The 25665-nt window shown below is 32.5% G+C and overlaps 1 protein-coding gene across 2 annotated transcripts in view; it reads right to left on the reverse strand.

Moving 5' to 3' along the window:
- LOC118198962 (uncharacterized) overlaps positions 1-25665 on the reverse strand; it is a 126511-nt gene that overhangs the window by 18213 nt on the left and 82633 nt on the right. The window contains exon 1 of one of the 2 annotated variants that reach the window (XM_085817439.1): positions 4674-4927. The exons of the other annotated variant lie outside the window; for it this stretch is intronic. Coding sequence (XP_085673565.1) covers positions 4674-4738 — 65 coding nt within the window. The 5' untranslated portion in view covers positions 4739-4927. Of the gene's footprint in view, positions 1-4673; positions 4928-25665 lie in introns of those variants that run through there. 2 annotated transcript variants of the gene reach the window in all.

Consider the following 25665-nt stretch of genomic DNA (forward strand, 5'->3'; position numbering starts at 1 on the left):
TTCTAATACGAACTGTGTACTAAAATGGCATCAAAGATTAGGCCACAGAAATATAGATGCCATATAAACACTTGAGAAAAATGATTTGGCAGACGGCATTAAACTTGGCCAAATGCACTCATAGTGTGGAATGTTCTACTTGCGTAAAAGCGAAACTAGTTTTAGATCTAAAAATCCACTGGATTTAGTGCACACAGATGTGTGTGGGCCAATTGAAATCAACAGCTTAGGAGGGAAAAGATATTTCGTAACTTTCATTGATGACTGTTCGCGTTATACTCAAATTTATTTTATTACTTCAAAAGATGAAGTATTCGCCAAACTTAAACAGTATGTTACATCGACAACAAATAAATTTAGAAAGAAAATAAAGGTTCTCAGATCCGACAACGGTACAGAATACTGTAACGTAACTACTAAAAATTATTTAAAGAAACTCGGCATTTTTCATCAAACTACGGTTCCTTATTGTCCGGCACAGAACGGCGTCGCAGAAAGGAAAAATCGCTCTTTAATAGAAATGACAAAAGCTATGCTAATAAACTCTAAATTACCGAAAGGATTCTGGGCTGAAGCAGCAGCTACTGCTGCATATCTTCAAAATAGGTTACCAACTAAAGCCACAGATAAAACACCATATGAATTGTGGAATGGTAGAAAACAAACTTAAGTCACTTACGAGTATTTGGCATTTATTTACTTGGCTTTGTAAAGCATTTTATTACGTGAACAAACAAAAAAGGCGTAAATTCGACAACAAAGCCGAAGAAGGAATATTCGTAGGATACGATTTACGAAGTAAGGGATACAGGATTTATGTAGGTGGAAGGAAAATATTAGTAAGTAGAACTGTTAAATTTTCCGAAACCTCGTCTTTATCTGACAAGCATGCAGAAAATAATGCTTAGATGATAAATGATTTAGAATTAATTCACTTCAATAACTCGCTAGAAGATGAAGAAAATAATGAAGAAACATCTATTGGCGATGATTTTACAGAAGATTCAAAAAGTTCTGAAGAGTTAATTAAATGTGAAGAAAATGTAGAAAGAAGGGTTTCTAGCAGATCAACCAAAGGGGTCCCACCGGAAAGATTCTCTTATAAAGCAGAAGACGAAGAATCAATCTTATCTAAAAATAAAGATTCAGAAAGCTTTCAAGAAATTCTAAACTTACCAAAACGTGAACAAGAAGTTTGGATCAAGGCTATACAAGAAGAAACACATTCTCTAAAAGAAAATGAAAACTATACACTTACAGAATTACCACCAGGAAAACATGCAGTACGCAACAAATGGGTGTTTAAGACAAAATATGATGAAACTGGTAAAAATATAAAATACAAAGCACGCTTAGTAGGCAAAGGATTTACTCAAAAATACGGCAGTGATTATGATGAAACATTTTCACCAGTAGTGAAACACTATAATAGCGATATATACACAGTAGCGATAAGAGTTTTCTTAGCATGGGCAGCGTATAATAATGCCAAGGTACATCAACTAGATGTTAAAACAGCCTTTTTGTACGGCAACTTAAATGAAGAAATATATATGGAACAACCAGAAGAATTCGTGGTTCCTAAAGAAAGACATAAAGTTTGTAAATTACAGAAGTCGATTTATGGTCTCAAACAAGCAGCTAGGTGCTGGAATGCAGAAATTGAAAATACATTGAAGAATCTTGGGTTCAGTCAAAACAAAGCAGATCCGTGTCTTTTCAAAAAAGTGGTTCGTGATAAAAGAATTAATTTAATAGTGTATGTTGATGACATCCTAATAAGTTCTATAGAAGAAGGACTAATTCTTCAAACAATAAATGATTTAAAGAAACGTTACCAAATAACGCATCTTGGTGAAGCTAAATATTTCTTAGGCATGGAAATAAATCGCAAGGAAGATGGAAGTTATCTCTTATCACAGAAAAATAAAATAAATCAACTTGTCAAGGAATTTCAACTTGAAGAAGCGAAACCTGCTAGCACACCAATGGAAACAAACTATTATAACCTAAACAAGGAAGAAAATCTCCTAACTTCAAATGATAAATTTCGCCATGCTATTGGAAGTCTTTCGTATATATCGTCTATCACAAGACCAGATATTACAGCTTCAACTCACATATTCAGCAGAAGGTGTAATAATCCACGTCAAAAGGACTGGAATGCTGTTAAAAGAATCATTAGATACTTAAACACGACAAAGAATCTATGCTTACAAATTTCGTTCAGTGAAGAACCTAATATTACAGTTTATTCAGATGCTGATTGGGGACAAGATATTGAAGATAGAAAATCTACATCAGGAAGTGTTATTTTATTAGGAAAAAAACTGTATTTCGTGGTTTTCAAGAAAACAAACTTGTGTTTCTTTATCCTCAGCAGAAGCTGAATATGTTGCACTATCGCAAGCTACGCAAGAACTATTATGGCTATTAAAACTAACAGAAGATTTCAATCTACCCCAAACTCTACCGATAAAGGTATTTGAAGATAATCAGTCTACTATAAGACTTGTAGAATCTGAAAAATTCAGTTCGCGCACAAAACATATTGATACAAAAGTTCATCATATACGTGACTTGAATAACAAAGGAATAGTAAAACTTGCTTATCTTTCAACAGAGCAAATGGTTGCTGATATTATGACTAAACCAATTTCTAAAGCTAAATTTCAGTTTTGCAGGAATGAATTGCAATTGATATGAGTTTCATTAGCAAAACAGGGGCATTGTTAGCATAAATTTAGGTATTTTGCATAATGAAACTCGAAAGCCATACGAAACGAACGTGCGCCAAGATTGGCGAGAGAAAGTAAAGTTCGTGTGCAATGCAGTATTTTTGATTTTCACCCTAGCTACTTGTACCCGGCCAAAGGTCTAATGCAATAATGTACTTTCTCTTTTCAGGTACTATGTCCAAGTATGTTCCTGTTTTCTTTTTTCTTATTGCCTAAAATAGGTAAGCCTGATATTTAGGACTGATGATGATCCTATGTAAGTTATCTCCTTTTCGATACTTCAGTTTTTAATGTCTGTGAAGATTATTACTTTTTTGTTATGCTTAAGTTAAGCAAAATTATCCTATTTTATTAAATAAAGATTTCGTAGTTAAAATTTTGACTTATGATTCTTTAATTCTGTGCTTGAGGAAACGTACTCATTACGCCTTCAGTGCTAATGCACAACCAACACAAGGCATAAAATTCTTAACCGGAAGTTAAGAACAATATAATTCAATCATTTGTAAAGCAAAAAATGCACAATTAACCAACATATAAGAATAAAAAAACTGAGCTCACGGAGCCGAGTAGCAGAGTGGGTTTATTTATATTTATTTAATTTTGGTGAAGCCGATGGTCCCCGAAACGGAGGTGCACAACTACTACATCCTATAGCTGTCCTCTACACCAAATTTCAAAGCTCTGAGCTACTCGTTATTGAGTTATGCGAGATACATACATACATACGTATGTACGAATGAAGGTGCACAACTACATCCTATAGCTATCCTCTATACAAAATTTCAAAGCTCTGAGCTACTCGTTATTGAGTTAAGTGAGCTACATACATACATACTATGTACGTACAGACGCCGCCACGAAAAAAATCTCTTCTGAATCCATTTTAAATCGGTTTTAAAATTTTTGGAGGGAATAAGAGTCCTTTATTCTGTCCGTACATACAGATGTCACGCAAAAGCATCATTAAATTGATTTGATAGCAGTCAAAATAGATATTTTCCTTAAAATACGGTACCTAAAATTTTTCGTGATTACAATAGTCCCTTTACTTCGTACAAGGAAGTAAAAGGAGAGAGAGAACGAATATAATTTACAGCTCGAAAGTTGTGTAACATAAACATAAACGAGCAAAACTTTATGACAAACGCTTTGTGAAATATTGTATATCAAGCAGCAGAACAATTATAAATTTTAAAGTAAAAGTTTCAAAAATTGGCTCTAGTGTAGAATTCGGTGCCCCTTCGATTAGCCACAATTTTTTGAAAAATTTTGGCGATGAAATCTCATTTCTGGTTACCATGATAGTTTGACTTTGCTTTAGTCTCCTGATTTTTTTTTTTTTTTTTTTTTTAATAAAAGTAGATTGATGTGTACATGGTCAGATTTAAAGCAGTGCGCAACGCCTAGTTTGTGCAATTCTGGGATGTTTTTTTAAGTGAAAACAGATCAATGTGTACATGGACACAGAGTTTGTGCAATTCTTTGACTTCTTATTTAGGTTTTGTGTAGCGGCCATCTTGAAATTGTGTTTTCCTGGCGCCGATCTTGGCGTCAAAAAAGAATCGCCAGAAAACAAGGGGCACCCAATTGTAAACTTTTACCCAAAAATTTATTTTTAGGTATTTTAGTATTCTTGTTAACGCTAATAAAAAACGTAAATATTGTAATAGAAAATCAGAAAAAAATCTGTAATAATATGAATCTGAACTAACAGAAAAATTTGAATTTTTCTGTTAGTTCAGATTTAAAATATTATTTTCTAAAAGAAGTTACAAATTCGTTTACAACATAGGAAAAGCTAAAAAATTATGGCAGCGTGAAAGCATGCAACAGCTTTATAATTATTTGAAGCGTTAACTATGCTTGATAAACATGCTAAGTATTTAAACATGAATCTCAATTTCAAAAATAAAAGTATTTAAAAATTCTTACTTGTGAAATGAGGCACTACCACCAGCTTTTTCTTGACAATTATACGCGATGCAATAGCCAACCATCGCTAAAGCTTCAACAAATTGTCCCTACTCCTCCAAATGTGGTCATGAGGACAGCCGCATGCGTCAGAGTAGGGAGAAACCGGTAAGAATTCGTTCCATTTGGGTTAGTCCATTTCGCAGAGGAGGGAGAAAACCGTCTGACGCATTCCTGGCATGGACCTTAAAAGAAACCTTGAACCTCGTAAGAGATAGACTAATCCAGTGGGCGGGGCGTGCGTCACCCACATGTCTGCAAGAAAGGGTAGGGACGATCTGGTTTACTTTAACATTGAAACCTATGGCGTTTGTATCACATGATTGTTTTTAATTATTAAAAGTGATACGTTGTATAAGTGATGAGGTTATGAAAGTCACCGTTTTTTCAAATAAGATTTGATATATCTCTTTAAAGCACTTTTTACTGCATTTTGCGCATTCTTTTCACGCGTAATTCTTGTATAAACATCTTTAATTTGTTAAAACAGTAAAAACTCTAAACACAAAATTTATTAACTTACTTTTAAGTACAAATAAAGTAAAATTAAATAAGAATGATAGTACATGAAGCTGTGAAACAAATAAAGCAAAATGAAACAAGATCTGATATATTAAAAAAAAAATTACGAGAATTTTCAGGCAGCGGTTTTTAAAATTATTATAACATTACAAGACGATCATTTATTTGATCATGTAATCATTAATTATTAACATCATAAGATGATTGTTTATTTTAATAATTCATAAAATTCGGAGCATAAACTTGTAATGAATAGTGTAATGAAAATAAATAAATAAATAAAATCTGGAAGCACTCAGATTTAATGTTACGCTCAAAGGGACGTTTTTTAACGCTTTGTGTGTTACCTCTATTTATTGAATATCATGTTCTTCGCACGTAATCCACACAAAATTCAATTCAACAGCAGTATGACAAAATATTTGAAAACAGCATATCTTTAGAATTTCCCAGCTGGAGATAAAAATGTTATTTTCCGTACAGTGTTGCCATTGCTCGCTTTGAACTCGTTGAGTTTCTTAATCAAAAATTTGGTAAAGTTTTACATAATATGAAGTGGCTTAAAACAAATTCGAAATTCGGCTGTTCGGATAGAGGATTACGTTATTCAAAATTTGATGGCTCTAGATACCGTCATTTTCTCACAGTGCGAGAAACATACATATATTCATGCAGATTATTCATTATTAAATTTCTTTAAATATAATACAAGGCGATAATATTTGGCGGCAACAATTTACTGAGTGAAACGGACGTTTAAAATGAAACAGTGCAAAATGCCGTTTCGAAACTAATAGCCTTTCTGGGCTACCGCCCCTTTGGGCTAATAAATTAAATTCACAGTAAATAAAAAAATCTTACACAGAACTAGAATTAAATGAAAAAAAAATAATCACTATAAATTGTTAGCACAATCAATTATTACAGTTTACAATTTTCACATTACAATAAATGTATAAAAATTATTAAGGTGTTAAAAGTGTTTATCACTACGATGTATTGTGAAATATAATTGAAATAAAACTCTTTTATAAAAAATATGCTATAATATTCACCTATAATCTTAAAAAACCAGCACAACTTAGAATTTTAAGCAAAAACTTTCAAAAATTCGTTTTTAGGTATTTTAGTATATTTTACTTATTTACACCAATAAAAATTATAAAAGAAAATTCTGTGTTTAAAATTGTCTATTAGTTCAGATTTAAAATATTATTTTCTAAAAGAAGTAGTTACAAATTTCCTTACAGCATAGGAAAAGCTAAAAAAATAGCCAGGCCTGAAAGCATGCAACAGCTTTATAATTACAATAGAAGAGAAACACGCCGATGTGACAATTAAAATCGCAATAACAACCTTGTATTAAGCGTACATAAGTTAAAACACTCAATCGATTTCGAGGGCAACTAAAGGTTCCTCCTCATCAGGAGAACGAAATTACTAGAAAGGGGAAAAAGAAGAAAAATAAATCATTGGCAAAGGAGTCTCAGAAGCACGTGGTCGTTATCAGCACACACTTGTCGTAACCGGATTTTGAATCAGTTTTACACTGGCCGCCTACTTTTACTGAGCCAGGCTATCTGATCAAACATATAAACTAAAACGCAAACAAATCAAAGAAGTCAAAAAATAGGGAGAGATGGGCAACTGCACCTTCACACACCAAGACTGAACCTCGAATAAAGGGATTGGTCCCTTTATTTACTGGTTCCTTGAAACTCAACCTTTGTATAATACAACTTGGTTAATAATTTTTTGAATACTTTTTGTACATAAAGTTAATGGTTGAAAGGTGAAGATTCCACATAATGATAAACGTATTTGAAATATATGATTTATTAATAGAATATTTTTCAATAAAATTGCTTTAGTGAATATTGATAAGATTTATTCTAATTTTTAAAACTGTATCAGAATTTATTCGTAAAAAAACCGTACGCAAATGTACAAAAATAGTTTATAAAAATTATGCATGTACTTGTAAACGTATTTATTAAAAGCAAAAATAAATCTCTAAAACAGTTCTCGACTACGTTTTTTTACGCAGAACAGTCGAAGAAACGGGAATTGAAATGACATGTTTAATCAATTTCAAATGATTAGTCGAATTAAAAAAAAAAAACTTTTCTCGGAGTTAAACTTTAGAATAATTCTTGATTCATTGAATTTCGATAGAAACTCCCTTTTACGAGAGCAAATTACAGTGCCTGTAATTATGGGCTAAAGTATATGCAGTGTATTATTTATTTCTACATAAAAAGTATCATTTCGTTAGCACTTGAAATTCACGAAGGATTTTCATTTGAAATCAATGCCAAACAAACGCTCATTTTTTTTTTAAATTTAATTTCGCTATTTATATTAATATTTTTAGGAAAATGTAATTTTACTGGATTACCAAAGTAAAGATGTTTATACAAAAACAAGAATATGAATGAATAAATGCATAAAATACAATAAAATCTGATTTTATGAGACACGTTAAATTAGACGTTTGTTACCTTTTTTCGCTGCAAGTCAAAATCAGCTAAAATGTGAGTATTAAGAAGACGTTTCAGGTCAGTGGTATTTTCATTTTAAAACAGTTTTTCTTGATGAATAATAAGGTACATTTTATTGAGAAAATAATTAAAATGCACTTTAAACAGAAAAATTTTAATTAAAATTATTATAAAAACAAACATAACTCAAAATGAACTTTATTTTCCTCTTCGATTCATTGTCTTCCCTGATGACGTGTGATGTCAATTTAGTCAAGTTTAGCTTATAGTTAATTGTCTTAAGACAAATACAAACACCAGAATTATCTGTAGTTAAATTGCTCCTGGCCCACCAGCGGACGAGCGGTAACGTCGCTGAACACTGGCAGTTCGGTCCGAGGTTCGAATCCAGCGAACGGGCTGGCTGCATGGGTGTTTTTGTGGTTTTCCCCACGTGTATACGAGCCAGCTTCCCTTAAAAAGTCTTCCACGAAGGCATCCCTCCCTTAAGGCAGATAGCCCTCGAGTGCTTTGCCGTAATCTAATAAACCAAGTTAAGTTGCTCCTGTTCTTTTTTAAAATAAATTTTATGTATGAAAATATTTGCTCGCATTTATAAGTTGAGCCTAACGCTGGCAGAATGGGAAAGCCTTTTTTTTTTTTTTTTTTTTTTTTTTTTTTTTTTTAATTACGGTTCGTCGTTGCCAAATTTATCGATTCCTTCTTAAAATTTTCTTACAGTTCTTAAAAATACATATTCGTTACTGTAACTTTGCAATCAAACAGAAATGTTATTGTTATTATTTATTTTTGGTTGAATTTTTTTATATATTCTACAAGTACTCATTTAATATTAATGTTTTATAATTTATTTTTATACATTATGTTTTATTTTTGGAACCCAAGTGGGTCACTGGAAATTATGAAATAGATCTCTCAGTGACCCGCGAGTCATAGGTGGCCGAGGCCTGTACTTATTTACAAAAGCTGTGAATTTCATAATCTAACGACTGGCATACTACCTGATTTAAATAACTAAAACAGTTAAGTGCTGTAAACGCCATAGATTTCAATGTTAGAGTATAGCAAATTACCCCAACTACTCCTTACCAAAGTGTGGGGACACCACACCTCGTCCACTAAGTTATTTCTCCTGCCTTCTTATATGGTGGTCTGCACGCTGGGCGCGTATTCCAGGGGTCCGCGGTTCGATTCCCGGCGAAAGCGTTTGTTTATTTTTTATCTTTCCTGCTTCCAAAAAATACCTAATGTCTCTACATCACAACTCATAATATTTTACTGCATACCATTCGAACGAAAGTTCAAGTGCAAGAAAAATATATGGAAAATATTTTCACTGTTTTAAGTATTTAAATTTTTTGTTTAAGAATTTATTTACATTTTTTTTAATTCATCCATTTTTTAAATTTTTATATAATTTTGTCCTTTAATTTTTATCATTTAATTCTTTTTATATAATTTGTTCTCGTCATTTTTTAAATCATTGTGTCGTCATTTTACACGTATCCTCATTTTTAAAAAAAAATTTGCATACATTTTGAAGACTCTTTTTTTTTTTTTTTTTTTTTTTGAAAATTTGAATCTTCCTTAAAGATTTCTCTAGAATTTTAATTAAGCTGTACAATTTTAATTTGTAGTTTGGAAGTCTGAGCTTATAATATAATATTGTTTTTGTAAATAAGAGAAGATTTTGAAAATTCTAAAATTATTAATTTATATATTTATTTTCAATTCGTTATTTCTTTTATATGCTTCCTAATTAGAAAAATGACATTTCCCTTTTCTTACAGTTCAGTCTCTTAACCCTAGTTCGAGCATTTATTAACTATTCATGAGAAAAGAAATTTATAAAAGCCTAAACTTGTTAACAGCTGATTTTGAAATAGATTTTATTTCTCCAATAATAGCTTCTCTGCCGTACATGCTGTCCTGCATCACTTATTTTATTCTTTCTAAAAGAGTGCATGCATATGAGTTAAAGATAAAGACAAAAACATTACTTGATCTTTTTTTTTTTTATTTAAATTCGTGATTTATTCTTCACTAAAATGAAAAACGTGTTACATTGTATTAATGAAGACCAATGACTATTCTTCGGATTTTAGTTAACTTCTACTAAAATCAGACACTAATCATAAATGGAAGGGGAATAACGGAAATCACAAGCAAATGTTTGTTTTTCTACCTGTAAGAAGAACATTCAGTTACCTAGTTCAAATTTATGCTTTTGTTGTTTTTATAAGGAAAATACAAGATTAAGAAAAATTAAACAGCAAATTAAACTTAATTACTGTAAGGTAATCTGCCCTTGGCTATGCTACGAATGAACTGCAAAACAGTTGATGCTATAAGATATTTCTTCCGCCTTCTTAGCATGCCTTCGTGGTGTAATGGTTAGCACGTTCTGCGCTTATTCGAGAGGTCCAGGTTCGAGTCCCGGTGAGGCCATTGATCATTTTTCATGTCCTCCCGCTTTTTTTTTTTAAAAAAAAAAGTTATGTCTCTACAGAAGATGCCCGAACTAAAAAAGGTATTGGATGATGATTCTTTACCACAAGGCTTTGGCGATTGGGTACCCTAATGCCCAGTCGCCCTTTAAAAGAAGGAGTTTATAAGGTATCTCCCGCTTTCTTAGCATGCCTTCGAGATTAGTTAGTTAGTTCTGAGCACTAGCCCCCAGCCCACCTACAGGCAAAACCTGCCATATGGCTATGAGTCTACATGAAGACATATGGCTGCCATGTCTGCGAGGTGTAATAGTCAGCACGCTGGGCGCGTATTCCAGAGGTCCATGGTTCGATTCCCGGCGAAGGCGTTGCTAATTTTTCAATCCCTCTTGCTATCAAAAAAAAAAAACTTTCCGTTCTAGTTAACGCCCTAATTCCAATCCATCTTTGCCTTCAGCCTGTAAGAAATTATGTTTTAGTTCTGGTTTCATCAACACATGGCGCCAGTAGCTTATCTCCTGTCCAGGCTTTCTTATCTTATCTAATCATTATATCTTAGCTCGTTCATTTGCGCTTTTGCAGCTGAGGATGATGGTTCGGTAAAACCATCGAAACTAGTCCTGTGAAAATTTGAAAAATATAACGCTGATTTTTGTTGTTTGACTTCTAAATTAATATTTGTTCGGCGTGTCATTGTATCTTAATTTTTAGAAAGTTGTTTTTAAAAATTTTTGGAATTTTTGAAAATTTACAATTTTTTTTCGGCTATATTTTTTTAAAAAATTAATGGTGAACTGTAACTTTCTAGTATAACTGATCAAAAACAAAAATATTTAATAACGAAAAATATGTCAAAAATTGCATTTGCTATTTACCCTAGATTTCCTGACAAGCCGTACATTCGTTTTGGATTCACGCTGTACGAAGAAGACATTTTAAGCCTAAAATCTATTCGAAGCTATCTTTAAAACACTTTCAGAGGATGCATCTGTTGTTCAGTGGTTGCGAGATTCAGCAATTCTTTCTTCCCAAATAAACGCGATATCTGTCAATTGTAAATATGTAATACAATCTGTGTTCGTTTACTCTCACTACGATGCGTAACTGAAATGTGAACTGAGCTTGTTGATAACTATCAAAAGGTTAAAGAAGGAGAACTAAATACAAAATGTCCCTCCCCCCCCCCAAAAAAAAAAATCAAAGCTTTCAAATTTTATATTACTCCCAAAGGGGCCCCCCTTTTATTTATTTTTTTATTTTTTATTTTTTTTATTTTAACGTTTTATCTGTTTCCTTTATTTATTAAATATCATGTTCTTCGTACTTAAATTCCATAAAATTCAATTTATCAGCAACATCACAAAATAATTAAAAACAGCATATCTTTAGAATTTCCGGTACACAGTCTCACGCGCTGGAGATAGAAGTGCTTTTTTTTCGTACAATGTTGCCATTGCTCGCTTTGAAATCGTTGAGTTTGTTATTCAAAAATTCGTTAAAGTCTTACAAAATATGAAATAGGTAATAAAACAAATTCAAAATTCGGGCTTCCAGGTGCTCATGGTCGAGTGGAGGATTACGTTATTCAAAATTTAACGGCTGTAGATACCGTTGTTTTTTCACAATGTCAGAAACATACATACATTCTTGTAGATCCTTCATTATTTAATTTCTTTAAATACAACACAGGGGGCTAATATTTGGTGGCAACAATTTGAAAAGTTAAATGATGCTTTTAGTGATCCAACGTAAAATGCCGTTTTGAAACTAATAGCCCTTCTGGACTAACTGTTCTTTGTGCTAAAATGATGCTGTTCCATCCACTTTTTATTTTCTGAACCGTGAAGGTCTTTCAGAAGAAAAGTTAAGAACATGCAGTCTAGTGTGGTGAACTGAAGTTAATTTCAGTCAGAGCCAAGTATATTTGCTTTTTAGTAATGTAAATAATTATATGTAGCTTTATTTCGTTTTCCTATTAAATTCTGGGTTGTAACGTATCGTTTATGTAGTATGTCTTCCTGCGTGGTTGCAACGTGCCGTACATAATACAGGACGAGATGTTTCCCCAAACGGAATTTGCTTTTGACTAAAGAAGGCACGTATCATCAAAAACAGGATTTCATCAATACGAAGAACTAGAGAATTTGATCGCTGCAGTGATTACGAAGATGATGCGAAAATTTTCAGAATTGGAAGAAATAACACTAAGAAGTTGGAAAAGAAAAACACCGCAGAGGACTTTCGAAAGAGTACACGAATTAAGACGGAAGAAAGAAAATACTGATGTGATAGCAAATGGCATGGACATGGCAAAGCACATGAGACTATCTGCCTTAGAAAAACCATGCCTTCCGGCAAGACATTTTAAGGAAAACTTTCTTGTGTGTGGGAATTACGAAAAGCACCACCTATGCAGCAAAGCATTTGCTTAGATTTAAATCGAATTAGACTAGTGAAGATACTTCACATTGCATTGTCATAAGAGCACTGTCATCTAAACGCTACTATTTTAGGGAAGAAAAAAATCTGATGTGAACCACCACATGACTTCTTTGTATGACCTATTCAATTACATGCAATTTTTTGCTCCACATTATTTAAACGTTTTACCTCGAATTATTTTAACTTAATTACGCTTTCCCTCAAGGTAAGTTGAAACTGGCATCGAAACTGGAAATTTTGAAATTAAATATCCCGGTCCATTTTTCAAACATATTAAAATTTTATTTTTTCATAATGAGTATAAAATTTCTCCACGTATCAGTTAAAAAAAAGGAGAATATTCGCTATTTGAAACAAATCTGTAATTGGAAGTATATGTTTACGACCTGCAGTTGCCAAAATAAGGGCAAGACGGGTATCGTGGGTTGTTATATATAAGGAGACGTTCGGTACTGCCGATTCTAATAAAAAGGATAGCTGTACAACTAGATGTTATAGCAGTCCCATATACAAAATTTCAATGTAATATGGCTAATTGTTTTGGAGTTATACGTACGTACGTACAGACGTCACGAAAAAAAATCCATTTTGAACCCATTTTACAATCCAGTTTTGGAATTAAGAATTCTTTAATCTGTCCGTACGAACAATCTTCACACAAAAAATAATCAAAATGGATATTTCTGTTGAAATCTGAAGCCCGAAATTTTCGCAATTGTAATACTTCCTTTATTTCAAACAAGGAAGTAAAAATGGGAATAGCTAGGGGAAAATGGAAGTGGGATACATTAAAAAACTATTGCCTAATACATTAAAAAACTGGTGCCTAAATATTGGTAGAGTTAAAGGATTCAGCGTGATGTTCTTTCACTAAGGAAGAAAATACTTCAAATATTTAAACTGTAGGGAAAAAGTATTTGTCTTCAGTACTCAAAATGCATATATATTCAAACTCTGTTATGATTCCCGACTGGATTAAATGCTTGGCCTTTTTAAAAAAGTTCAGTCTATGTTAGTCAGAGACCACATTTCACAGTGGATGCAACTACTTTCCTTTGATTTTGGCACTCCCAATCGTTATGCAACATAAAGAAAAAAAGTGTAAATAAATGTGCAAAATAACTTTTAAAATATGTGAAGACAGATAAAAAAGCAGAGGGGATCTGTATTTTAAGCAAACGAAGCAATGTTGTAAAAAATAACGGACTTTATGTGTTATTTTAGAAATAACATAATAAGTATTAGTAGCATTTTAAATTATTAATGTAAAATGCATAGGATAGTGATATCATCTCTTTCAAATTACTCTATTCTTCATGCATAATTCATATTAATGCTGCTGTGTTTTTTTTTTTTTCTTTCAAACTTCTTTCACATGCGGATGACGAACGTAAATAGGCTCCCTTTTCAGGGAATGATATTATATATTAGTAAAGGCCCTTAATAGGGCCGAATACTAATTATTAGGACTAGGACATGAACATGGACATGCCAAGAGTAATAACGGTGAAGATGTAGAAAAAAGGGTGGGATATAAGAGGCTGCTGGGGGTGAGGGCTCGCGGTCTCCCTATCGGGCGGAAGGAGCTAGAAAATCTCTTCAAATGACTTTTTTTTCTCACGATTACAATTAAGTCAGCTTATGTTTGACTGACCGTTCACAGACAACTGCAACACCCCACCCCAATCTTATGTTTCTTCTCATTAGATTGATATCTTTTAAGAATGGGTACGAATACGCTGACTTACCTTCTCACCTCACCTCAATCGTCGAAAACTCGCTTAGTAAGCATGGTTCGGGAAAGACCGAATCTATTGGTCATTCATCCATCTCATCATTGAGAACGTTGCCCCGAGAGTTCCTCAAGGGTAGACCCATATCTCATTTCTATTACGATTAATATTTATCAAAAGAGATAGCAAACGGCAACATTTAATAATTTTTAGGTAATTGTTTTGCTTTGTCAAAAAGTGCAAACTAGGCCAAAAAATGCAATAAAACTCATTCCTCTAAACATGATGTTAAGAATGATATGTTAATAATGGAATGAGAAAGAACTGCAAAACGAGAAGGTTTTTTTTTTTCCGTGCAATATGTTCAGATTGTTGGATAAATGATGTCTTATAATAGAATTCTTGCTAGTATTGCTCTTATCTGAAATCTAAGTCCCATTCCTCACTGTAACGCTTTCCGCTATCTTATGTCTAGCGACTTCCTTGCATAAGTCATACACCCCAAGGGAACGATATTACTTATTTGGGGTGACACTGCTGTAGATAGAAACTGAGCTGAACCACTAAGACTGAAACTGGGAAGTATGATGTCTTAACCAGAAGAGAGCATTCATTCTCCTTTTTGAAATAAATTCAAAACCGCATTTATTCTTGTAGTAAGCTTTTTCTCTTTTTTCTTAAAAATTAAGCACATTTTTATCAAATGGTTTGGATAAATTTCTGAAAATCTAGAGATTAACTACATTATATCTCTTCCTTTTAGATGTGTTGTTTAATGTTTTGCCAGACATATCAGGAACTTAATTCCGAATCGCATTAAATTATATATTTACCTGTCGTATGGCCATTACCTTATCTAGTACTAAAACAAAAAGGGAGCTTAAATAATGTAAAAATGCTTTCACCTCATTATTATTTAGGCAAAACTGTGTTATCATGCAAAACTGCTAAAGGAAACATAACTCTTAATCTATGCTAAAAGGAAAGACAGTTAGTCTTTCCTTTTTAAGGCAGACTCTCAGGCAGACAGTCTGAGAGCTTAATTTAGTAGTTATGCACCATGACAGTCCCGCTTATACAGGTACAGAATCCGAAATTTCACTATTTATAGACTTACATTCTCTCAGCTGCGCTACAGATAGGAATTTTAAAGTCCCCTACTTTACCCTTTTAATTTTTAATCGACTTGACTAATATTTCTCACAAAATAAATATTGTGACATTTAAAGCAAGCTGGCAGCCACTGCTGTCGGCTAAAGAATCCTTTTTCTCGCGATGCTTCATTCTTCTCTAATTTCGATTTAACTAAGAGTCCACCAAGGGTTGAATAGATAAGATCATCAAATACTGGTAGTTAGGCCCGGCTTTAAATCTGCTTGCATAGGAGAGTTTCGTGGCTTTAAACCCTAGAAATGTGAATAAAGACATTTTCCCTTAGAAAACCCTTCGCAGAGGATCCCTCCCCTTTAGCAGATAGCTCAGAGTTGGATTAACCATTAAACAAAACAGTCACGTGCTTAGGTCATCAAGGATAGAGGCACTACAAAAATGTCCTTGGAACTCATGGAAAGGGGGCAACACAAAATATCCTTATTGCTGCTTTTCCAGTGGAACTGGCTGGTTTTACAGTGGAACTGCAGCTAAAGCAAGACTGAGATATTGGGGAAAAACAGGTCTTATACTGTAAATGTATTATGAGGAGGCACCAAAATCTTTTAATTGCTTAGGGCCTTCAAAGGTCTCAATCCGGTCCTAAGATAGCCTTCGTATGCTTTCCTGTAATTAAGTAAATTGAATCCAATCCGTTACGATGCAAGCACAGAAGAGGTGGTCTTCAAGATGCAGGAATTACTCCTCTTCGTCGCACTGTGGAAAAGGGGCGTTAGAGAGGGATAAAGTACGAAGAGGAGAGTCGAAAGGAGAAGCGCTGGCAAATGGATACACATGTATTTTGTAAACAACTGAAATTTAATTAATTCTAAGATTAAACGTTTTTTAAGTAAAATCTCCTGAAAACGTAGCCCTGCGAAAATTTTAAGTGGAGATTGTAACACGTTTTGTAGTCATGTTCCTGGTTATATTTAAATGAATTACTACTTTTTCATAACGAAACCTTAAGCAAACAAGCATTCGATTTACACCTCGCATTTCACTAAGGAAGACTACCAAATAAAAAGTGTAACCTGCTCCCTTTTTAACAGTGTGCATTGCATTTACAGACATCGCATATTTTTAACAAATCGTGCGTTGTATTAAATCGTGATGTTATGAAATTCTATGGATGCCCCTCAAAGCCTGAAAAATAAAAGAGCTGATACTTTCAAATACTGTATAACATTTTATTATTGTTATATAACAAGTTGTTTTTTGTTTTGCATCTTTTTTGTCACTTCTCACTTCCGTTTTCTCACCAGAATGAACATTAGATAGCTTGTATTTAAACTGAGGATTTTAGATCGTAAGACAGAGCACTTTCTGCCTCTCGAGGCCACGTTACTAGATAGCTCAAATAAGATTTATAGTCTTCCGCCTTGCATAATAATTGCCGATGTCTGAACATCTATGCCGGCCAGATTTGTGAGCCAACTTCGCGTTAATTGATCTGTGTAGTCTTTGGCTTCTAGCTTATTTAAATTAAAATTTTACATTTGATTGTGATTTTAAGACATCTTGCCACATATAGCTGACTGGGTTGTAAGCATGAGAAGTGCATTTTATGTTCAAATTCTAATTTAATATAAATGTTTGTTAAAATCTTCTCAAGGCTCTGTAGTTAACTTTCAGATTTAGCAATAATTCAGTGTCATTCTATCTAGAGTTTGGTTCCAGTGCATGATAGCTAAGAAAATTACCAAACTTTAGAATTGTTTTAAAAACTTTTTCATTCATGACCAGCACTAGGGATTATTATTATTATTAATATTATTATCATTATTATTATCATCATCATTATTTATTATTATCATCAGCAGCATCAACATTATTATTATTCTTATTATTAATTATTATTATTCATAGCAAATAGACCGGGGTGAGAGGCAAATACATTTTACCCTCTCGCGCATCCGGGAATTTTGAGCGAAGGAAAACAAGCAATTTCCGTAAACCGCTCCATAGAAATATTGAATATGTTTAAAAAAATTTCTTTCCGTTCTGCCTCAAGAATTTATTCATTATGTTAGGGTATTTAAATTCTGACAAAGGCTGAGAAGATTAGATTCAGTTGAGGATTATACAAGCAAGATCGAATTCCTATTTTATGTTTCACTCAAGAAATGTTACCAGAATGTGATGTATTAGAACTACGAAGGAAAACTCCTCTGATCCACGATAATAGCTCTATAGAATTTAGTGGATATATTTCATTAGAAAAGACCTCAACGTAGCTTCAGTTTTATTTAGTAAAAATAGTGATGAATTCACTGATAGACGAATTCAGTGGTCATAAAATAGATATTTATGCACTCTGTGTAAAATACTTCATTTAAATGAAGTACACGAATTCACTCAGATTTTTGTACGAAGGTTAGGAAGGGCAAAGTTACAATTTATAAAATAAATTTCAAATCTCATGATACGCGGAATGGCAACTATTCGCAGAGTCGACAATTTGCTGAGCCGCTTGGAATGCCAACTATCTTTAAAGTCAAAGTTCGCTGAGCTGAGTGTTTGATTAAAGCAGCGGCCATATGCCGCTCTATTAGGGCTATGACGCAAAAAAATGTAAAAACTGAGAAAATGTTTAAAATATTAATAAACAAATTTGAAAAATGAATACTTCATATTCTAGTCTAACACCTCATAAAATTTACTGTTAAAATTTTCAAAAAGTATTTAAAATATTTTTGAAAAACTAAAACTTCATGTTATAGTCTAACACCTCAAAAAATTACCACTAAAATTTCAAAAAGTGTTTGAAATATTTAAAAACTTAAAATATAAAATACAAAAAATTAATAAATAATAAAAAGAAAATCTGAAAAATTTCAGATTTTAAATTACGTCCAAGGGGGCGTTTTTTTAACATTTTGTGTGCTACATTTATTTATCTATTTTTAACATTACTATTATTAACATCATGTTTTTCGCATTTAAACCATAAAATTCAGTTCAAGAACAATATCGCAAAATAATTTTAAATTGAGCATATCTTTACAATTTCCGATACACAGTCTCACGCGCTGGAGATAAAAATGTTCTTTCTGTGCAACGCTGCCATTGCTCGATTTGAAATCCTTGAGTTTGTTAATCCAAAAAAAAGCTTTACAAAATAGGAAATCGATAATAAAACAAATTCCAAATTTCAAATTTGGGCTTCCACATGCCCATATTCGCAGTAGGATTACGTCATTCAAAATTTGATGGCTCTAGGTACTGTTGTTTTATCACAATGCGAGAAACATATATACATTTATGCAGGTTCTTCATTACTTAATTTCTTCAAATATAACACAGGGCGATACTATTTGGTGACAACAATTTGAAAAGTAAAACGGAAGTTCAGAGTGATTCGACGCAAAATCGCAAAACGCAAACAATAGTCCTTCCGGGACAAAGCCCCTTTGGACTAAAAAAAAAATTATTTATATTTTATTACATACCTCCCTAAAGTGAAACTCCTTTACAATATCATCCGTAAGATTGTGCAGTGAAACCTCCCTTAGACGAATACTCACCATTCCAAAACGATTTTAATTTCCGTCGAGTCGGGTTAAAAATATCATTATTTGTGATGCTTAACAGTATTATTAAATATATTCCTATGTATTTTCAAGGATGGTCGTCTTAGAGAGATGATAGTAGTGAGAGGTTTCAAAATCATTTACAAATGGCATCCATAATTTAAGTAACTATTTTTAAATGAGAAATATTACATTTTATAATATATTCAAAATTATAAATGTATGTTTTAAATTAACACTGTCACTATCAAAATTAACTTTTGATTTATTGAGTCATCATCTGCATCTGAAACTCGCAGTGACTTCAGCAATATTTAATTTTTTATGGTAATTCTCCCCACCACATTCTTAATTTTTTTTTTTTTTTTTTACTCTTTGTTTTTCACTATAAAAAAACTTAAATTTGGGGATGGAGAGGAGAATTCAATGCTTACTAAAATCCATTTTTTTAAACCAATTTATATGCAACCGATCACCAACTGTATAAAAGCAAAACTTTTTAAATAAATGCTGCGTGTTTAGAGTATAAGAAAAAGAAATTTCTACCAAAAGAAATATTTGAGTATTTTGAGGCTAAAGTTATATAAGACTAAAGTTCACAATTGGACGTTAGGCTTTAATTTTTGGCTGTAATCAACTGAAAGGTTTTGATGCATGTTAATAAATGGGAACGCAAAATTACACAGTCCTAGAGCTCAAAATTTAAAATGGATATTAAATATTATTGATATTTCTCTCATAATACAGGGAAAGAATTAAACTTAATATTAATTAATTATAATCTTTTCGGTTATATTGGATGAAATTAAAGTAAGCATTTTTTTAATTCCATGTTTACCATATTGTTTATATATTAAACCTAATAATTTAATCGTTATTTGAAAAGGAACGAAAATTTAATGAGCGCATTTTTTAAGTCTACATACGTTACTTTTTTGAATTTCACTTTATAAAGATCAATTTATTTTGATTTTCTTGCTTTTCTTTAAATTCACGGTATTTACTCGAGTGTAAAATACTCTATTTTTTGTTATATTTTTGTTCTAAAATGTGGTGAGAACATATAGTTAGGTATTTTAACAAATGAAACTGTAGAACTAAAAGGAGGGATTTCGTTATCATATTATATAGAATAATTACATTGCTGAAATAGACACACCAGGTAATTATTTTAACCTTTAATTACACCCTTTTACATTACACCTTTTGTTACATAAGTGCCATATATTTGCTCATTTGGGGTGCTAATCACAAAAATTAAGTTGGAAAAGTTCAACTTGCTCTCGCTTCAGTGTAACAAAATACAAGAGGGTGTTTTTTAGCTATCGTAGTTTGACTATATATGGGACTCCGAGACGGAGTTTTGTTAAACTTTAGTTGGAATAATAAAGGGTTATTTTACCCTTTTGTCTTGTTTCCTGTCACACGAACTCAAGCGATTATTCGCTTATCAGTTCTTAAGATTCTTCACTTCCAACAGTAACTTAGAATTACAAAGTGAGGAACACTATTAAGATTAACAAAGGTAATTTTAATCAGAGGGTATAAATAGCCTTCCAGTCTTACCCTTCGCGGGATAACGCACTCCCCATTTATGCTTCTGATTTTAATTAGAGTTAAAAGCAAAAATACATGGGGAATGTATTTTTATCAGTGAAGCTGAAAATTCTGTTTCTCATGGAATGTCTAACTTCAAAATACGAGTAAAGCATTGCTTATGAGTTATTTTTGAGAATTTTACTCTAAACAAGAGCCAAACTTCGAAAATAAAGTGGATATTCAAGCTAAGGGTGTGAAATTGAGCAAGAAAAAGCTTATTTAATCTCTGCAACAGGAGAAAAAAAAAATAAATAAACATTTATAGAACATTGTTATAATAGTCATGTCTACTGAGTGATTTCAGTTTAGGCTTTTATCGCCTCTGCTGATTACTAATATATCTGCACACAAACAGGAAGTAATGCATCATTAATTTTTTTTAAATTTTTATTTCTGTATCACAGTAAAATATTGTGTTTGATTAGGTAGCTTGTCTTTCATTCTAAGCAAATTATTAAACAAATTATTCTAATCAGAATTATATTCTCATAAAATATTCACCTAAAATTTTTATTTCCTAAAATGTGCCCTAAAGTATAAGCTGATCCTATACAAAAGTGAGTCTTATTTTCCAGTAAAAATGGTAATGAACCGGATTCTGCAATTTAAAAATTTAGGTATTATATTTCGGGAGAACATATGAATACCAAGAATGCTGATCCATTTCTATACATCATGTATAAGACGGGAATAAGACATCACACGTGTATAAACATATAATTTAAAGAAATCATAAAGGAAACCCGTGGATAATTCAAAAGACTTTCTAAATAATCGACCAGCTAAATATTCAACATATTTTATCCGGACTCACTAAGCAACTTGATCAGCACGAAAAATACAACTATTACCAAGTGGATATCAATTATATTTACCAAAAGCATCCCCAGTTCATTCCCACAGAGCACAAAAACATCCTGAGGATGCTCCTCACGGGCTAAGCTGACATCCTCAGGATATCTCGAAATATCCCTCTAAATTCCAAACTACATCCTCTCGATTGCCCATCCCAGCATATATTCAGAACATCCATCTACACTATACGGGTTGATACCAACATTTGATATGCTATTTACTATATTCTGGCCACATCCTGGAATATCCCTTCACCCTCCGAAACACATCCGAGTGTTTAATCTCACATTTCAGTATATCCTCAGGACATCCTATATACGTCCTATCGGCACTGTAGGGGATGATATCAGGATTTGATCATCCTCAGGACATTCCGAAATATCCCTTTAACAATCTTAAACACACCCTCCAGAGTACTTAATCTCCCATTCCAATATATCCCCAAAAATCTTCCCTGGATCCCACTGTATGTGCGCAAATATATTGTGATGACCTAAGACCTACTTATCTCCCATGGATACTCTCAAGCCCTCCTCCTACGGCTATTATGGGACGGTCACAAATTTTTAAATTTATGAAACTCTTAATTTTTTTTTAAATTTGAAATTCAATATTTTTAATAATTTTTGCAAATATATCCTAAATTTAGCAAGGGCTTAAAATATGACGTAAGAAACTTTATTTTACTTTTAAAATATTAAAAATCTGTTGTTTACTTTTAAAGTAGCCCAGAATTAAATTTTTAAATATATTTATAATGAAATTATTCTAGAAAACATTTTTCAGATTCAGTCAATTTTTAATCAGAATTAAATAATAAAATTAACCACTTCATAATCTTTACCTATTTAATGAGTCATCTTTATCTAATACATATAAAGAATTTGTATCTTTGTATTGAATTTGTATTTTTTATTTTTTTTATTTTTTTTTTTTTTTTTTTTAATCTTTTGATGAAACTGTTCGAAAATTTTTAAAGGAATTTTTATTATTAAAAGCAAATCAGTTTTTACCCGCAGAATAAATAAATACGAATAAGTACTTTTGTTATGTGAAAATATTACAGGCCTCTTTATATATTTAATATTTTGTTGTAAAACTTTTGTTGCTGGTTATTGACATTGCCAGTAGACCTTCCGTATTTTTAGAACTTTAACAAAAGAAACTCTTTTAAAAATTTTATCTTTATCTGATTCCTATTCTACTCGCCCAGGAAACAAAAATAAATACATAAATCTGAAAGTTTCCAGATTTAATATTACGCCAAATGGGGTATTTTTTCATTTACACACACATACATGTTTCGAAAGCATTTGGGCTAACGCACCTTTGGGATAAAATTATTTAAAAACAGCACATCTTGAGAATTTCGGATGGTGAAATCCGTGCAGTATTGCCACTGTTCTCTTTGAAATAGTTGAGTTTTTTTAATCAAAAATTCGTTTAAGTTTTACAAAATATGAAATAGATAATAAAACAAATTTCGGAATTCAAAATTCAGGCTTCCAGGTGCCCATATTCGTATGGAGGACTACGTTATTCAAAATTTGATGACTCTATGTGTCGTTGTTTTTTCACAATGCAGAAACATGCATATATTCATGCAAATTCTTCATTATTTAGTTTCTTTAAATAATATTGTGGCAAGAATTTGAAAAGTGATTCAATGATTTTAGTGATTCGACGCAAAGTGCTATTTCGAGACTAATGCCCCTTTGGGCTAATAAATAAATAAATAAAATCTGAAAGAACTTAGATTTTTAACAGTCGCCTAAAAAGGCTGTTTTAAGATTTAATATGGTTATAGAGATGGCACAGCGGTAGTACCGAAACTTTTTATAGGATACTAGACGAATATACATTTAGAGTAACGTGGGAACGGAAAGTACAATTTCCTTTTTGCATTACGTCTAACTACCTTAACAGAAGGCTGACGAGCGGTAAAATCGCTGAACATCGGTAGTTCGGTTCGAAGTTCGAATCCCGCGAATAAGCTGGCTGCATGAGGTTTTTGTGATTTTCCGCATGTTTAACGTGTATACGAGCCAGTTTTCCTTGGAAATTCCTCCACGAAGGCATCCCACGTTTGATGATGATCTTGTTTCAAAACAGCTAGCTGTAATGCTGCTTATGAGACATCTTCATACAATAAAATAAAGTTCTGAAATCAAATTGCACTTCAAATATTCATAAACTTTTTAACTATCATCCTCTAAATTCTATACTGCACTAATTTTTAAGCAATTTGTTCGGTTGAGCACATGTGAAATTTATGAATTTATGATACAGCTATATCATATTACTACTATATCATATTGCATGAGATGAATTTATGATAAATATTTGAAGCTACTGAATTTTGTCATAATATGAATTTACAATTTAATGTACATATTATAAAATATATAATTTAAATGTACATATTATAAAAGAAAAAATTGTCTTGCAAGACTTTCTCCAGTTTTGATGGAAGTAATAAGGATAAATTAATGTTGGATTGCTTTGTGAACACATACATATATGTTCAAAATCAGCTCTACTTTCAGCGCAGACATCAAGTTATTTTCCCATCCAAAAATGCGTCTTAGTTATTCTAAAATCCCAAAAGTTGTTATGAAGGTAAACTTTTAACGACCTTCGTATAAACTTTCGCATGTTTTTAATTTAACGTTAAATCTAATGCAGGAAAATAAATTGCATTTCTTAACTGATCTAGATACATGCTCTCTAATCAGATTTAACTTACTATACAGTCAGTGCAGAGCCTCGTTTTCTATCCACCATCATCTTTACATGCAAAGGTGCACCAGGCGTAAGGACTAAGCTACGAGATAATAAATCTTGCTTTAAATAATTGCTTTTTTATTTCTGCATTCTTTTTAGGTTACGTGCGATAAGGTTTTCGTGAAACAAGTCACTCGGTTGTAAGAATAATCTTCGGGGCTCTCATCAAAATACTACATTCCACATCGTATGTGACCTTCGAGAAACCTGAGTAAAAAGAGATTTTGATTTAAATACTTAGTTTTCTAAACACTAGACCTTCTAGACACAGTTTCTGAGTTTTTTAAGTCACTTAAGATTCTGCTGATGGCAAAATAATGTTAGATTGTTTAAATATGTTTTAGATAATATAATTATAACTTCTAATAACGCTAAACTCTGAATTTTTTTTAACACCCCTATTTTTGTAGTTCATACCTTGATCATTATGCCTATTTCTATTAGTTACTAATTATACCGAAAAATATAATTTCTTCCAAATTATGAATTTAAAACTCAAGAGGATTATTGAAAGAAATATGTGGTAGAAATATTTTAAAGTTTCATTTTCTTTTTTTATGATTACATATTTGCTATTGTTATTGATGAAAGAATGGAAATTAATGGACAAGTCATACAGATGATGACATCTCAGATCTGAGTTAGTTGTTGTTGTCTTGTAAATGAGTTTCATGGAAGAATGGTTGCCAGAGAGCCTTAAGGACGTTAGACTTCTATTTCACCTTGTTTTGAGGGAGAGCACGAGTGGAATTTTCGAGGGTCTCCCACCCCTCTCCCCTACCAGCCACCCTCACGACAGGACTTTTGACTCTTATAGTTAGAGTGCCCCCATGCCGCGAAGACACTATACATTTACAAACATCGATGCCTTCTCCGGGATTCGAACCCGGGCGCTTCGGTACCGCACTGGCACATGTATATCTCTTTTTTGCATTTTATAAATGTCGTCTGCTCAGCCGGAGCTGCCCAGGGCTGCAGCCTGGTAGCTAGTGGTTGACTCCCGCGGAGTTGGTAACCAATTCTGCATGAATATATCTATACCTGGGTCGGAAGCCAACTCAGCGGTTTACCTCCCTTAACCACTATACCGTCTGGGCGGAATCTGAGTTAGTACGATATGCGAAAAACTGTCGAATGAACATTATCTGTTGCTATGAAATTTTTCGCTCGGTTAAGATTATCAGATGTATTAAAAAATGCCCTTTAAATATTACTTTTGAAATAAAATCGAAACGCAGTTTATACCGTCTGTAATTAAGATTGTTGCTTTAAAGTGCTTTGAAACAGGTAATGGAAATTAAAATTTTTTAATGAAAATACGCATTTACTGATTCAGTATCAACTTTCAGCTGTCCTTGTGTGCTGACCGCCTCACGCGGAGACTTAGT

Source organism: Stegodyphus dumicola, chromosome 5, assembly GCF_044657685.1.
Source record: "Stegodyphus dumicola isolate Sdum_Otavi_A_Nest chromosome 5, ASM4465768v1".
Classification (NCBI taxonomy): domain Eukaryota; kingdom Metazoa; phylum Arthropoda; class Arachnida; order Araneae; family Eresidae; genus Stegodyphus; species Stegodyphus dumicola.